This window comes from Thermobia domestica, chromosome 5 (genome assembly GCF_964235325.1).
Source record: "Thermobia domestica chromosome 5, izTheDome1.hap1.1, whole genome shotgun sequence".
Lineage (NCBI taxonomy): Eukaryota > Metazoa > Arthropoda > Insecta > Zygentoma > Lepismatidae > Thermobia > Thermobia domestica.
In genome coordinates, this window is record NC_137458.1 from 282,697,959 (window position 1) to 282,715,517 (window position 17,559).

At 35.9% G+C, this 17,559-nt stretch overlaps 1 protein-coding gene across 3 annotated transcripts in view; it reads right to left on the reverse strand.

The window, feature by feature from the left end:
* The window catches only part of LOC145686671 (uncharacterized), a 188,349-nt gene that overhangs the window by 49,589 nt on the left and 121,201 nt on the right, over window positions 1-17,559 (reverse strand). For all 3 annotated transcript variants that reach the window (XM_081760181.1, XM_081760183.1, XM_081760182.1), the window contains exons 14-16: window positions 16,686-16,823; window positions 7,337-7,495; window positions 2,632-2,715 (exon numbers count right to left, since the gene is read on the reverse strand). In XM_081760181.1, coding sequence (XP_081616307.1) covers window positions 2,632-2,715; window positions 7,337-7,495; window positions 16,686-16,823 — 381 coding nt within the window. The remainder of the gene's footprint in view (window positions 1-2,631; window positions 2,716-7,336; window positions 7,496-16,685; window positions 16,824-17,559) is intronic.

Sequence of the window (17,559 nt, forward strand, 5' to 3'; positions counted from 1 at the left end):
TGAATAACTATATTCTTGCAAAAAATACTTTGCACTGCAAAATGGAGCACTTGTTACTTTATTGGAAGTTTTAACAGGCCTCCTCTTTAGAAGCTTTGACTATATATATATATATAATATCTATTTCTGGCTATCCCTGATATTATTTTCACTGGCTTTTCCAGTTTATAGGAAACCTGCACATTTACATTTATGTACTTGCTTAAGTGCCACTGAATCAAGTATACCTATAACCGTGTAGTAAAGAGTTGGTCCTCCATTGTCCTTCACGATGGATGTCATACAACGAACACTGATTCAACGAGTGTAAGAAAGTGGTCTGGAGGTACAGTCTGCCAAACGTGTTCTAGAATTTCCGCTAAATGAGTGGATGATATGCTTAAATATCCCCAGTATCAAAGAGGGATTTAATGGAACTCAAGTCAGGGCTTTTAAGTGGTTATTTCAACAAAGATAAGTAAGAAGAATGCTCCTCGAACCAGGTGGTAGCTAATCAGGATATGTTGTTCTGCTGGTATACTCCATTTCCATCCGGACGGCAAAAAAGCATAATGGGATGTTAAGTGACTGCTCAGCAGTTCTACGTACTTCAATGTAATGGGAGCAGAGTTCTCTGAACACTGTGGCGTCATATTGGTAGCTTACCATCAGCGTGATGCAGTCAGAATCGAGGCTCATCACTACATACCATTCTCTTCTAATCTTCGATGGTCCACACACGATGTTCTGTGTCCCGTCCAAGACATTGGGCATGATGACAAATTGAGAAGTGGTACTCTCGTGAGTTGTCGGCTTCTGAAGCCTATACTGTGAAGCGAGCCCTGAACACATCGTGTATAACTGCACAGTTCTATTGACTGTCCAACTAGACCTCTCATTCAGTTGGATGGTTACTTCTACTAAGGATTGATGCCACTGGCTGCGTATGATATGGCTCTCTCTCCAAAGGTCGGGGTCATTCAAGGCTGGTTGTTCCTTGCTGTTTATCGGACTGCTCTTTCTTTCTCCGTCATCCGTGTATTCTCGCATAACTCTTGACACTGTGGAATGACAAAACCCCATTACTTGCAATACTTCTGAATTTGAATGTTCCCCACGAGAAGGATCTATAATTTATCCTCGATTAAAGATATCCAAGTTAAGAGTTTTATCTATCCCATCCCCTTTCACCAACTGCTTCACGATGTCTACACATGGAATATACATATATATATACACACTACGGCAACTTTCGCACATACACAGAAATGAGAAAGGAGTCTCACGATATATGGAATACACGACATATCCTTAAATTAAGTGTATTATATACAAGGTAATTTGCATAAAAAACAAGATACTCAAATAATGAAATGAAATGATATTTTGAGTTTTATGTCTCACGGTTATGCCGGCCAGGCTAAAGAAGACGGTGATGATGAGAAATAATGAAATGGTGGAATGATGAGTGCGAGGAAACGGAAGAACCCCGAGGAAACCCAAGCACACAGAGTTTGTCCACCACAAAGTTTACTTGGCGGGAGCAGAGTTTGGCTCTGAGCTGAAGAATTTTTTAATGTTAATGAAACTGTTTTTAGGACTTTCCCAAAGAAATTTGGACATCTGCTGAAAACTTCAATCGATTTAAGCTTGACCTACAAGTCAGATACTTCAAATAAATTATAATTCTTAAGGATCTGAGATTCAGAGTATTTATAATCCTATTTACATTGGTTCTTAATGCGATTATACAGTTCTATTTCAACAAATAGCGTACATAACGGAAACCAATAATTAAAATACAGTGTACTTTCATAGAGGTCTGAAGTCGGTATATTAAATATCATATATATATATATATAGTATGGCGCTAAATTCGTGTACAAAAGCAGAGGAGTGATTCCTGAGAGTAAACCAAACAAAAGAATTTCAATAAACCTAGGTCGAAAACCCCATCGTTTACGTGTTACAAGCTGCCGAAAACATGAAAAAATGAATTTTAACGGTCCATAGCTCCAAAACTATGGGACCTATCGTAGTCGGGTCAAGACTTCACTTAGGAACTAGTATGTGCTCTATCCAAAAATACATGTTTTAGAATCCTAAGGTACTCACGCAACATTTTTTATGGAGCTAGTTGGAGAGTACTTTATATCACAGGCCCGTAGTCAAACTCCCTTTATAAGAATTGTTGTGGAAGCACCTCAGGATTCTGAAACACGCGTTTTTGGATCGGGCACATACTAGTTCCTAAGTGAACTCTTGACCCGACCAAGGTAGGTCCCATAGTTTTGGAGCTATGAATCTTTAAAATGCATTCTTTCATGTTTTTGGCACCCTATAACACGTAAACGATGGGGTTTTCGCCCTATGTTTATTGAAACTTTTTTTTTTTTTTTTGTTTTACTATCAGGAATCACTCCTCTGCTTTTGTACAACGAATTTAGCGTCATACTGTATATATATGTATATATATATATATATATATATATATATATATATATATATATATATATATATATATATATATATATATACCATCTATTATACTACGTATCTGCATTACAATATGTAAAAGGATGTACACAAACACAAGTTAGAATATTGGTAAACTAAAATCAAGTTGAAATATATTGTTTCATTTTTACGTACTTGGTACTCTCTCTTCTGCAAGATAACGGGAGAAATACTGGAAAAGCTTTTCTGTATCTTCCGGCTCCCACATAGTTTTTCCTCCTGTAAGAGACAGAATATGGACGTTGAGAATCACGTCTTATCTTCTGAAAACTAAATACATTTATTTTAAAGGATCTTAACACAAAAACTGGTAAGTACAAATTATTATAATCGCAACAATTACCATTAGAAATCTAGTAACAAGACAATACTTATAGGTGTTCATTTCGATATAAATGAAGGGAACATAACTCATGTTTGAAAAAAAAAAAAAATATATATATATATATATATATATGGCGAGTCACCATAGCTACAAATGAGTTGCAAGATCATAAAATGTAACATTTCAGCTTAAAATATTTATCTCTACTGGGTATCAATTTTAAAGTTTGCCAGGATTTAAAAAAAAAAAAGTCATTTTATTACATGATTTAATTATTTCGTAAACTAAAATTAAGGTACAGAAATAATGAGTCGATTGCCATACAGTAGTATATCTAATATAGTATAATGAGATTTTTAAGTGTATAAAATACATTAGTTTGTTTTGTTGTCAATTGCGTGGAATAACTAACTCTTTCCTTACTTTTAAACATATATTATATGTTATATACAAAATTATCTTCAAGAAAAGATGACTGCCTAAATGAGACACACACACACAGTTCGTGATTTTAGAAGATTTGTAAAATCACCCGTTTTCTATCAAATCTTTGGAAGAATTCTTTAATAAACAAACAAATTTATAAAAGATTAGCCGTTCAATTTTCAATTTCAGAATCCTTGTACTCTTTTTTTTTTTTTTTTTTTTTTTTTTCAATTATTATTATGATGATTTGTCAGGTGAGTGACTTCACCTGTGGGAAAAAGGTCACAGTATACAAGGGATGGACCCAAAAAGCCAGACATTTGTTTTAAAAATTAATTTATTAAGTTTTTTACAAAATACTTTTAATCTCCTTCAAAGTAATCTCCATTAGATGCGATGCAATTCCCCAGTCTTCTTTCTCACTGTTTGAAGCATCTCTGCAACTCTTCAACTTTGACATCGTCCAGTGCCCTCTGCTAAGCTCCCCACAATCTCCACATCATCAAAACACCTCGATTTTAGATTTTTTTCATTCTCGAGAATGATAAAAGTCTCACGGGCCTAGGTCTAGCAAATACGGAGGGTAAGGAACGATAGCCTACTCGTGAGAGCCCAAATGTCCACATCCTGTATTTGTATATTTGCATTTCTTATTGGAGAAATTAATACAAATATATCTCTTACTTGTGTTTTCTCATGTTCGTGATGTTAATTGCATGTTTATTTTATTTTTCTTTTTGTTGTGTGTTTCAATATTTATAAAGTTTGTAATTATGTAAGCCTATTTTAAATGGGAATATTCTTTTCCTGTAATAGGTGTCCAATAAATAAATAAATAAATCCTGTGTGAGCAGGCGAGGAAGAAACTTAGCGGCAACGCGTCTCTTTTGCAAATCCCCATTGAAAATCAGCTGGCACGAGCTCTTAATTCACTCCTGTCTCTTCTGAAATTTCATCAATCGTGAAACAATTATCCTTGTTGATTTTTGGAGGATTTTTTCAATGTTTTCGTCGTTTTGAGATGATGAAGAGCGCGCAGAACGAGCATGATCTTCAACATCGATCTCATCATGTTTAAGTCGCTCAAACCACTAGAAAACTTGTGTGCGCTCCTTCTTGAAAACCTGTTAAAGCATTTGGTAAGCTTCCGTTGCAAACAAGGAGCAAAATTTTCTAACAGTGTGTTTGTTTCTTTAAATCTCTCATAACGATCTCGCAGACGGCAAACAAGAACAGTTGAGAAAAATAACACTACAATCAAACATCAACCTCCTACGCAGACACCGCTTGAGCAACTGATTTGAGAAGGTCTTTGCTAGACCTACCTAGCGGCAGGCAGAACTCTCTAGTACGCCTAGGAACGGCCGCGCGCTTCAGTCTTTTTTTTTTTTTTTTTGTCCCCCCTCGTAGGTCATTGAATCTGTTTAATAACGCAACAAACAGGAAAGATCTGTACCACTACATTTTAGATAGTATCTTCCTAACGTATGTGTATGAGCTTAGAAATGCACACAATGATTACATAATAACTTTTAATGATGTAACAATGTAAACCTGCTTTAAGAATGGTAGTATTTTCGCATCATAAACCTATATTGTAGTGCACAGTGTATATTATAGTTGAGAAAAAAAAATACTTTAGTTCAGAATAAAAAAAAAAAAAAAAAAAAAGGAAAGGAAAGGAAAGGGAAAATTATTCATGTGACTCACTCTCAAAATAATACAAATGAATTTAACCTCAACTTACGAAAAACGCTGTGATTTTCCTTAAACCAACTCCTAGATTTTGTTCTATTTTAGAAAGAAAAGGGATATTAACATCAGATATATTAGTCACATTAACCCATTAGCGCCGTGCGTGATCATATGATCACAGCAGTTAGTACTTATCAAAACAAGTCTTGTGTAACTTAGTGTCAGTGGTTTCTTTACATGATATGCATTTCCTACTAGGACAAGGTTCTGGTAACACAATTCAAACAAAACAAGTTCCATATTGCAGCTTCAATACAATCTGGAGGCACAGTTGTTGGCATTTCACTAAAAATATCGTAAAAACAGCATTATCCTCACAGTAGATATTACAAGATATTCTTATATTTTATCCTTTCAAATTATTTTGTGCTTGGTTATATTTTAGAGATGCAACACTGTAGATTTCACTCATCTGAAAATATTTGGGGTATGTTTAATCAAGTTTTCCATCAGTGTGATCGTATGAACACGCAAGGCGTTTAAATATATTTTTCTCTTTTACGTATGTATGTAAAAATGTCGATAGTACAGTAAACTTTTGAAGATAAATTAATTTAGTACAGTTTGTACATGCTTTCAATTCACTTGTTTTATTCTTTTCACTTCATTATTATTATTATTATTATTATTATTATTATTATTATTATTATTATTATTATTATTATGACATGACTTTTGCTACCACTTTTACTGTTTTTTTTTTTTTTTTTTACTTTCATTAAAGAGGTCCTGCACTTGCGATAGAGCGTTATAACTGCACTTGCAACCGGTCCGCGAAATAAGCATTGGAATCTACATGAAACTTTCAAATGTGCGCACCTCGCTGCTCATTCTTTTGATTCAAATCCTATCTTCGTGCTTTTGACTGCATAGTGCCACCACACTATAACCTCTCTTTATTTATCGGAGCCTCAAAGCCACACATACCGAGAGCTAACTTTTTATTTGTGTATTTCAGTGTAAGACTAGTGGATTTTGGCTTCAAACCATATTTTCCTACACTGATTTCTTCGTTCTCCTACACTGATTTCTTCGTTCACTCTTCTTCAAGTTGGAACAGTCCGCTAAAAGTAAAAGTTTGCGTCTTCGTACGGTATGAAGGTGAATATTAAACGTTCGTAAAGTCTCATATTTTCGTTATTAAAAAAATCATTTTTCATGTGATGATAGCGTAGTGCTGATTACTGTTACCTTTTGGAGGACAAATCGTACAAAATTCGCTTGTGATATTTGCGACTAGCATGTTGATATATTTATGGGATATTTCTCATAAATTTGCAGAGCTGCCCTTTCTGAACTTTCTTAACATCTCCAAAGGAATAACATCTCATACAAAGGAATAACATCTCCAAAGTCCCATACAAAGGAATAACATATCCAAAGTCTGATACAAAGGAATAATACCCAGATGATCAGGAGTCACGTGAGTAGTAAAACTGTTGATCATAATTAAAAAGGGAGCTTAACACACTGATACAAGCTGAAAGATACAGTTATCAAAGGTTACAAATAAATAATTTCATATGAATTTATTGAAACGGTCGTAAAAAAATGCTTTTATTTTAAATACATAACTATTAAACAGCTAGAATATTTGTAAATGTGCATAATTGTCGCATTTGTTGTTCATATTCCTTATTCTTGTTGAAGATTGATGTGTAATTTCTAGAGGTAGTTAGCTACCGAAGCGATAGTTAATTATAATAGTTTGAACTCACAGTTTGTTATATAATTTACTTGGATGGTTGCCTATGATAGTTTTTCTTGTGTATCTATCTTATTTGTACGACACGGTATGTATCTTCTTTGAAGGCTGTATAGCTAAGATCAAATATATTAAGATTCGATTTATTAGGTGCGAAATTTATTTAAAAACCCGGACGCATCGGAAGTATGGTGTTGGGTAGGCGCTCAGTGGAGCATTGTTCCAGCCTTCACTCAGTATTTACCTAGCACAAGAAGGGATGCGAGCGGCCGCCACCGGGAAAACATGTTATATATTTGTATTTTCCTGACCATTGGCTAAAATTGAGATCCACGTTCCACGTGAGCTAACGTTCCACGATATTAAATTCCAGATCTTGAGTATCTAATTCTATACTGCAAGTTTAACAGAGGCGTTCCCAGTAGTAAGGATGAACTAAACATCGGGTCATTTTTTTTTTAACTTACCCGCAATAACGATAAAAAAAATCAATAACAATATTAATAATAAATAACCGATAAAGAACATGTTGCTGACTTCGCCCTTGCCACTGGGAAAGCCTCGATTCTTCACTGCTATTTTATTGTACTTTGCTAATAATTTGGCTGATTTCTGATTAACTGAATTACCTATTTTAATTGACGTTTTCAAACGGTTCTCACTCCGTAAATTAAGTTCAGTCCTTGTAATTACGTTCCCTTGCGCGCCTTCAGCTTCAGATTCTTTGGTAAACCGCTGCATCGATGATATTTCTGAAAGATACTTTGCCTTATTTCTACGAAGAGGACCTGAAAAAACAAAAACAAACAAAAAGTTACAAAATTTTATAAGTAAAAAGGTACTAAGTTCTGTCACACGTCATGAGGAGAGATGGTGGTCGTTCACACTCACCAGAGGGTTTTGACATTGTGTCGTCAGGATAGTAAGAGCAATTTGAATAAAAGAAGCAGAAAATTAGCATTAACGGCAAAAGAAGCCAATGTGCTGACATTACTTTACCTCGAAGACCTTCAAAAGCCAGGTGGTAGCCCGCCCCTAAGGTTTTGCGCCAGCTTAGTTTATAAGGAAAACGAAAGCTAGTAATTATCAGTACTCTTTAAAAAGAAGGCCAACGTGCGTTTCCCATTCGGCCAACGAGTGGCGCGAAGAAAAGGTGACTGTACTCATTACAACGCTTTGAATGCATATATCCCCTACGTACATATCTGGTAAAAGCTGGACTGAGTCATGGGTCAAACGCTAACTTGATGAAAATGAGAGTTTTCAATGAAACATGTTATATTTCATGTCTTATTCCTTTATTCATTTCCTTTATCATGTCTTAGGGTCTTTTTCTCGAAAAGCCGGTATAAAGTGTTAAGAGGCTCGATTTAGTTAAGGAAATGTGTTGTTTTTCTAATAGGAACGTAATCAATATGGCACCTATGTAGGGTTGGCTGGTTTAAACCAGCTGGTTTTTTTCAAAAAAACCAACTGGTTTAAACCAAAAAACAAAAAAATGTTCGTAAAAGTGTAAGTGTATGTAAAATCTTGATGAACACACATTTGTGGGTTATCACGTTTCACTCCCGTATATTATTCGTATTATATTCAGACCTAAATTCCCCATTCATTACTCAAAAAGATTACTACAAAAGCAACTTTTTTTTATAAGTTTATAAATGTTTATTTTGCGATTTTTTGTAGTTATTATTGTTATGTAATTGCAATCGAAGAAAAATTCTAAATATTGTTTCGTTTCAATGTTTACTATTGATAAAATACATCGAAAATGCCGTACTTTGTGTGTGTGTGGGTGGGGGGGGGGGTCATACAGACCAAACGAGAGGCCTTTAGTGAAATAATTATCTTTGGTATCTATTTATGTATAAATGAGTCTGAGCCAAAGTGGACTCAAATAATTCGTATCTTTATTCACTTTTCTTATTGCTATGCAGATTAAGTCGGTGTATTTCTTTAATTTGGACCAATAGAAGTCGTTATTAACTAACTTGAACTAAATTAGTTCTTCTGTACTCCGTAGTACTTTGAAATTGTTCATATGTAATTCTGTGTAATGGTTTCACTTGTGCAACTGTTTATCTTTTTGTCCTTCTGAAATTAGTCTTGACAGTTATATTAAGAAGCATGTAAAGATCAGTACAACTTTATATATATATATATATATATATATATATATATATATATATATATATATATATATATATATATCAGGATTCCTTCGTGAGTGAGTCGGCAGACGTATCGCATTGGTGGCCAATTAGTCCTGGTTCCGAGTTCGAATGGAGGACAATTTCTCTCGGATGTAACTTGAGAAGCGGTTTTTATTCCGCTTTAAGCTTATGTGAACCCTTCCAGCATAACTCGGTTGTCGCATAGTAACATCAAGGCGAAACAAACTTATTTCTGTCCATATATGATATGAATATATAGAGCAAATTATTTAAACCATAAAAACCTGGTTTAAACCAAAAAAAACCTGGTTTAAACCAAAAAAAAACCGGTTTATTTGGTTTTTTTAATAAAAACCATGGTTTTTGCCAACCCTGCACCTATGTCATTACCTTGTGCAAGGCTTGCAACGTCCCACGTCCGACTAGTAATAATTTCAGAGCGCTGTCTGGAAGTATTTCTCCGGTGCGTATCCCCGATCGTGCTCGCAGTAGGATGCCAGTATTTTCGTAGTATTACGAGATATAGGGGTTGTTGAAAGTTGTTTGCCGACGATAACATACTATGCAATACAAATAGAGAAGAAGCTGAAAGGAAAGTAGCGAGTTGGTCTTTGGAAGATAGAGGTCTACAAATTATTTTTTTTTAAAAAAACGGGATATCCAAATCATGCCATGGCTTTGTGATAACTATTGCTTCAATTAAGATGTGTAGCAGTAGATCCATCTCTCATTTCTCGCCACAATGGTGTCAAGAAACGGATCCCCTTCGTCTGTGAAGCATGTAAGGATGTCGAATGCAAATCCATTCTTTTCATTTTGTGTTCTCCGTCAACATTTTGGGCACCCAATGTACAAACAATTTTCAGTATCTTAATATTAAGGTTTCGACTTCATGAATCGTGTTTCGTAAACACTTCGAAAACCTGACACTCGATTCTTTCATTGTCACAAGCATATTCGCGCGAACTTGTACCTCAATTCCTGTAACAAGGCAATCAAGAGATCACAGACGGCCTTCCGATACTTTGTTCATCGTGAATACAGTTCTATCTCTAACGAAAGCATGACGCCATTTCGTCAAATTCTGACGATTCATAATGTTCCAGAAACTACCACAATTTGACAATAAGGTCCACTACATATTTGCCTGCAGAATCCTATCACAATGCGCACTTCACATTTGGCAGGATTCTGTAAAGACTCATCCATTACGAACATTCAAACAGTACTGTAAAATGAACATCACTGAACAGAGTAAGAATCAATGTTACCGTTAGTGGTGCCATGTCTTATAAGAACATTACGGTGCATATGCGTTATATATTTACTTTCCTGAGACGTCTCGTAATAAGAATCTAATGAGCAAGGTACGTATGTTTCGTCCAAATGTCTGGTCATCACCTATGGAAAGGTGTACGAACAACACAAAATCAGGTACAAGTGCCGGATTTAGTTGATCACTGTTCTCTTATTACTGACACTAACACATCCAGGTTTGTATGAACACCATCATTTGCGTGGCATAAGGTGATGCGGCGCCATATCCTGTGTAATATACTACCACGCGTTACCTCCGTGATTGTAGCAGAAGCTGCTGTAACAGTGTCCTTCAACTGTTGAGCTGTTTGGTATCGCTCTTGGAAAACACGTTCCCTGATACTATTCCACAAGAAACTGTTGCAAGACGTAAGGACTGGGGTGCCAGTCAAGAGACGCTAAAAGCTGTTGCAACCCTCGACCCATCCATCTATAATGAAAAACTTTACTCAAGTATTCCTTGATAGTGATCTGGTACACCATCTTGTTGAAATCTACAATTATTCAGATCGAAATTCAACCTCTGGAGTTGTGGAACAAACTACTTCCTTAAAATGGTAAAATACAGATGCTGGTTAACGGGACAGTCCAAGAAATAGAATACTATAAAGTATTTCTAGATTATCACATGCAGGGCTGTGCTCCATTCTTCGTAATATTGCTGATTTTCTTTGCTTCAGAAATATCCCTAATCTGCCCACTATAAAATGCACATTCATTGAGGAAAAGATTTCTATGCTGCAAGGTTGAATGAAACATATCAAGCAACCGTCCACACGTCACACATCTTTTGTTCATGCCATTATCACTAAGCTCGTTGACAAATGTTGGCTTTAATAATTTAAATTGAACACCCTTTGTCATGTGTCTTAATTCTGTGGTTTTTGGAATTTCCAGCTCGGAAGACCATTTTAGATGTGGCTTCTTAAGTGTTCGTAGCATAGATGCTTGCACCTTCGCACATGTATCTCTTCGCGTAGAAGTTCGTCCTGTCCTTGGTTTGTCCTTCATTGATCCTGTCAGTAACAACTGGGATGACGAGATATTTGGACCATTCTGTATGTTTGGTTATCAATTGCTCAAACACTAATAAACCAATTTATAGATATGCCCACACATAGTACACTCATGTCCAAAATTATTGTCGCGTGTCTATAAATATGTTGTTGTAGAAATATAATTTGATAACGAATTCGCTCGGTATTTCTTATAATGTTAGTATGTGTATAATCGGCAAATGTCATGTATGTGGCAAATTTCATGTCAAAAGACCAGTAAATAAGAACAATGAAACGAAAATAAAACTATATTGTTCATTTAGCAACGTTTTGTTTTACTCATTCTAATTTTCATATTTATACTTCTTTTCCTATGAAATTTACCACTAATATGCATTTCCCGATTATACACATAGTATCAGTATTAAAAGTACCCTGCAACATCATTGTCAAATTATATTCTTACAAGAAGACAGTTATAGATATGCGACAATCATTTTGAACATGAGTGCACTGTACATAAGATGACCCTAAATTGAATGAAGTGTATTCAAGAATTCTTAAATAGATGGAAAGATTTCTTTGACGATTTGCTGAACACGCAGCCAAAAACTAATGTGCGTGGAGAAAAGGAGATACACACCGCAGAACCGTATATTCCAGAACCCAATCGAATAGAAGTGGAAGCCGCTATAAAGAAATTGAAGAAACACAAATCTCCGGGTGTAGATGAAATTCCGGCTGAGTTAATTTTAGCTGGAGGCGAAAAATTGTGGAACAAGATACACAAACTCATTCTCCTTATCTGGAACAAGGAAGAATTGCCACAAGAGTGGAAAGAATCAATCATTGTTCCAATTCACAAGAAAGGCGACAAAACTGACTGTAATAATTATCGAGGCATTTCTCTTCTGTCAACATCCTATAAAATCCTTTCAAATATTCTGTTAGCAAGATTGACCCCATACGCAGATGAAATTATTGGAGATTATCAGTGCGGATTTAGACGAAATCGATCAACTATCGACCAAATATTTACCATTCGCCAAATACTCGAAAAGAAGTGGGAATACAATACCCCGGTACATCAACTATTTATTGATTTTAGAAAGGCTTACGACTCGGTTAGGAGAGAAACATTATACAACGTTCTTACAGAACTTGGAATACCGAGAAAGCTAATTAGATTAATTAAGATATGTTTAAGTGAATCCCAAAGTAAAGTCCGGGTAGGAAAATTTTTGTCCACGAGCTTCCACGTCAAAAATGGCCTGAAACAAGGAGATGCGTTGTCGCCATTATTATTTAACTTTGTGCTGGAATACGCTATAAGGAAAATCAAAGATAGCAACCAGGGCCTAGAGTTGAACGGCATTCACCAGGTTATGGCATATGCTGATGATGTAAATTTAATAGGGGATGATAGGAGAACAGTAGAAATAAATGCAGAGATCTTATTAAACGCTTGCAGGGACATGGGTTTAGAAGTAAATGCAGAGAAAACTAAATACATGGAAGTACGTCGGGACCGTAATACGGCAAATTGTGGAGGCGTTAAAATATTAAATAATGCTTTTGATAAAGTGGATACTTTCAAATATTTAGGATCAATATTAACAGACGAAAATCATATTCACGAAGAAATTAAATGTCGACTAAAAGCAGGGAATTCGTGTTACTATTCGGTTCAAAATCTCTTGTCGTCGCGAATTCTGTCGAGGAATTTGAAGCTTAAAATATATAAAACGATAATCATGCCTGTTGTTCTGTATGGTTGTGAAGCATGGTCGCTTACTTTGAGGGAAGAACATAGACTGAAAGTATTTGAGAACAGGATCCTGAGAAGAATATTCGGACCCAAGAGGAACGAGAATGGGGAATGGCGGAAGCTTCATAACGAGGAACTACATAGTTTATACGGTTTCCCCAACATTATTAGGGTCGTCAAGTCTAGGAGGCTTAGGTGGGCAGGTCATGTAGCTAGAATGGAAGAAAGTAGAAACGCTTTCAAAGTCTTGACTGGTAGACCCATAGGAAAACGACCATTAGGAAGACCTAGGCGCAGATGGGAGGACAATATTAAGATGGATCTCGCAGAGATAGGAATACAAAGTAGAAACTGGATGCAATTAGCTAAGGATAGAAGTCAGTGGAGAGCTTTTGTGAACGCGGCACTGAACCTCCGGGTTCCATAGGCCATAGAGTTAGTTAGTTAGTTAGTATTCAAGAATTTATGCTCAAAATATTTATTCTGTATCATTTTAAATGAACGGAGTTGGACTGAATTCTGGAAATTTATTATCATGTGCCGCACCAAGATGACTGTTCCTGATCGTTACAGAGTGCTCATCAGTGCAATCGCAAAAGCAATGGCAGATGGCTGAATATAACCGGCAAAAGGATGATTGGACAATACATTCAAAAGAATGGAGAGAAGACTTACAGATGCTAGCGTATGTGCGTAAGAAATTAATAAGGAAGTAAACATCCCTACTAAGTATTGCTGAGGGCAAGTAGTCACATCCACAACTATTCTGAACACTATTCGAAGTGAAGATAATTCAAACTAATCAAGTTCCTAACGGTAACTTGCCTTTACCACGGTTATGGCTTTTCTCTTTATTTCTCTGTTCCTTAGTTCGTTAAAATATATATATATAAATATGGTTGCAAAATAATACCTTTTATTAATTTACTCAATGTTTAATATGGTTTCTGTAACAATCACAAACGGTTTCGAAAATTTGGATGTTTACATACACCCTCCATTCCAAAAGAAACCGAACTTTTGAAAACAAATAGTACCACTAGTGCCATCTGTTGTAATATTTTACCGGTAGATGGCGTAGTCCTTCATTGACAACTGGTATAAATGTCATGACATTTGGATGCACGGCAACAAAGTTATTGCGTTTCAACTGTCAGTGTGTTGTGTACATCGGTCGGAAAATGAGTTTCAAACAACGAGCTGCAATTGAGTTTTGTGTTAAACTGGGTAAAACTTTTAGTGAAACGCACCAAATGCTACAAAATGCATATGGTGATGAGTGTCTATCCCGTACGCAAGTTTACGAGTGGTTCAGGCGATTCAAATCGGGTAGAGAGACGCTGGATGATGACGAAAGATCAGGCCGTCCCAGAACTGGATTATCGGAAGAAAACATCGAAAAAGTGCGTGAATTCATCAAACATAACAAAAAATCGTCGGTGAAAGTTATTGAAATGGAATTAGGCATTCCTCAAACAACCGCATACCGCATTTTGACCGAAGTTTTGGGCCTTAAGAAGGTTAATTCGCGGTTTGTACCACACAAACTCACCGAAGACCATAAAGTTGATTGAATTGCGCATTGCAAAGACATCGTTAAAAGTGCTCGGCAGGATCGAAACTTCTTGAAATCGATTGTAACTGGTGACGAGACGTGGTGTTTTGAATATGAGCCCAAAACAAAGCGGCAAAGTGCTGAATGGAGAGCGCCGGATGAAGGAACACCCAAAAAAAGTCGCTTGGTGAAGTCAAAAGTTAAGGTGATGCTGATTTGTTTTTACGATTCAAAAGGAATTATCCACAAAGAATTTGTTCAGCTCGGCCAGACAGTCACTGGAGAGTTTCACTTGGGCGTCATGAAGCGTTTGCTGGCAAGAATTCGTCGTATTCGGCCCGAATATCGCGAAATCGGCAGTTGGACTCTTTTGGACGATAATGCACCATCACATCGTTCGCGACTTGTAACTGAATTTTTGGTCAAAAATCACATTATTCGGTTGCATCATCCGCCCTATTCACCAGATCTCGCTCCGTGCGATTTCTATCTGTTCCCGAAACTGCATTTGGCGATGAAAGGAAAGTGGCACACATCGATTGATGCCACTGAGAAGGCGACGACCGCCGTCCTAAAGACCATTCCAATAAAGGACATGGAGAAGTCGTTTGACAACTTGTTGGAGCGTGCAAATATGTGTATCGATGCAGAGGGGGAATACATTGATTAATAAAAACGATTTGTTGCTTTTTTGTTTTTTTAACACGTTCGGTTTCTTTTGGAATGGAGGGTGCATCATTGAAAAAGGGAAAGCAAATAAGATACCATATGATATTTAACATGATGCTATCTACTGAGAATTTAATTCAATATTGTACTAGTTTAACAAAAATAACACAAAATCTCAAAATAAAGCATAATGTTTTTATTAAAATATCTATGTGTAACACCTTCAAATAACTAAACGTTTGGCTTCATCAGATACATGAAGTTATGTGTCTGATGAAGCAGTTGGCGAAAGTGTTACACATCGATATTTTAATAAAAAAACGTTGTGCTTTGGTGAAAGAGTGTGCTAGTTCTATTTTGAATTGCTAACATGAGCCAGATAGTTTAACATCTTAAAGTTTAGCAGTACTTAATTTCTTCAATTATTATCACATCAATTATGAGTACTAGTTTCAGGTTCGATTTCCAGGATTTAGGATTTAGATTTCTGGGCTTTCGGCATCTATGGATATTTAGTCCCTCACGTATGAGGGATGACGTCCCTCGACGATCACAATATCCGACGAAAGAAAAGGAAGGAAGCGGCCTGGGGCCTATAAGTAAGGTACTACCCTGGCATTTGCCTAGTGGGAATAAGGAAAACCGAAGAAAACCTCATTCAGGATGGCTGGCCTAAAAGACTTTTTACACTTTTTCGACCGAGTGACCTCACCGGGAATCGAACCCGGGACCGCTCGCACTGAAGGCGAGAGCATTAGCGACTACGCTCCGCGGGGCCACGGTTCGATTACCGATGGGAGCATTTACCATCTTGACTCAGCATCTTGGGACAATTGGAGAACTTTCTGGATTAAAAGGTACAAAAAATTCTAGTCTAGAAAAAAAAAGCCATGTAATAATCATGCAGCAACCCCTACTTCAAGTCGTCCAGCCTAATATAGAGGACACATTTACAATATATGAGACCTTTTGGACAAGAAAGTTATATTGTTTTGAAAATCACAAGAACGCATTTCCATGTAACTAACAGACACTTCATTCTTCGGGACTTACCTGCAGCAAAGAAGCCGCAGTTTTTTCTGATTTGCTAGGCTATAAAAAGCAGTTAACTATAAACATGTGTAACCTTTATAGATTAGTCATTAACGGTCATTGCCTACAAAGGTCTCAATGATTTCCGCACAGTTGTGTTGCAGTTTAAGTACAAAATGATTCTATAGACCTTCAACTTCTTCTGGATATGAAATCCATCATCTCATAGTTGCGAATAAAAAATATCTACAACCTATAACAATATTCACTTGAGTGCACTCTCCCATTGGAAAATAATGACTCTTTTTTATACTTTTTTTCGCCTTTTACACAGAGAACTGCTCAGCAAGAATCCTGCCTGGAATTTTATTACAAAATAACGAACAATTTAGATTAGTAACATATTACTACAATCCTCGACCTGAACTGTTCGTTTTTGCACTCATTTTATATTTGAATACTTACGCTTCACCTTAATGTAAGTTGTTTTACGTTCTTTTCTTCTTTCTCGGATTGTGTTATAAACCTTGTCTCTTATTTGCATCAATTCATACTTTCTTCTTAATGTGGTTTTCCTCATAAATTCTTCTATTTCATCTCGGCCTAGGAATAAAAGGAAGAATTCTTATGATAAGTAATACCCAATTAACACTGAAAGAAGGAAAATTCATGCTCTTTTGCTTACTGGTATAACAAAGGGTTCTCGATCGTTTTGCAATTAAAAATCACACAAATTTATATCTAAAATGTTTATAGGTTGAAAAGTGCCACACAGTGTGTACACTTTTCAAAGCTTGAAATAAAGTAATCCAAAAAGAACACAGTGAGGCCTATGTTGAATATAATTGGTTCCACTGATAATTATTATATTTTAAACTTCTAATTCGTACTTATTTACTTAATCAAACTTAAAAATTTTATTGAAGAATGAGGACAGAGAGAACAAAAACAAAATCCTACAGACCGATTTGTCTCATTAATATATTGGATTATTTTATTTCAATTTATTTATTTATTTATTTTTTTAGAAAATAATAAATAGAACTAACAAAATAGAATGGAATTACAGTCCGGTTTCAGAAAACTTAAGTCTACATAGAATGCTATAAATAGGTTACAAGAGACCGTGAGTAAAGAAAACGTATTAAACGAAAAATGCATAACAGTAAAGTTTTATAAATAAATCTGGAGGAGCTTTCAACGATTTGTAGTGGCCTTTCTCTCTCTCTCCCTGAGAACTTACGACTAAAAGTACTTGTATCATACAATGTATTGCATAAAAGGAAGGGTAACACATTAAAGATAGAAGATAGTGATCTTTCCTTATCCCAGATCTATT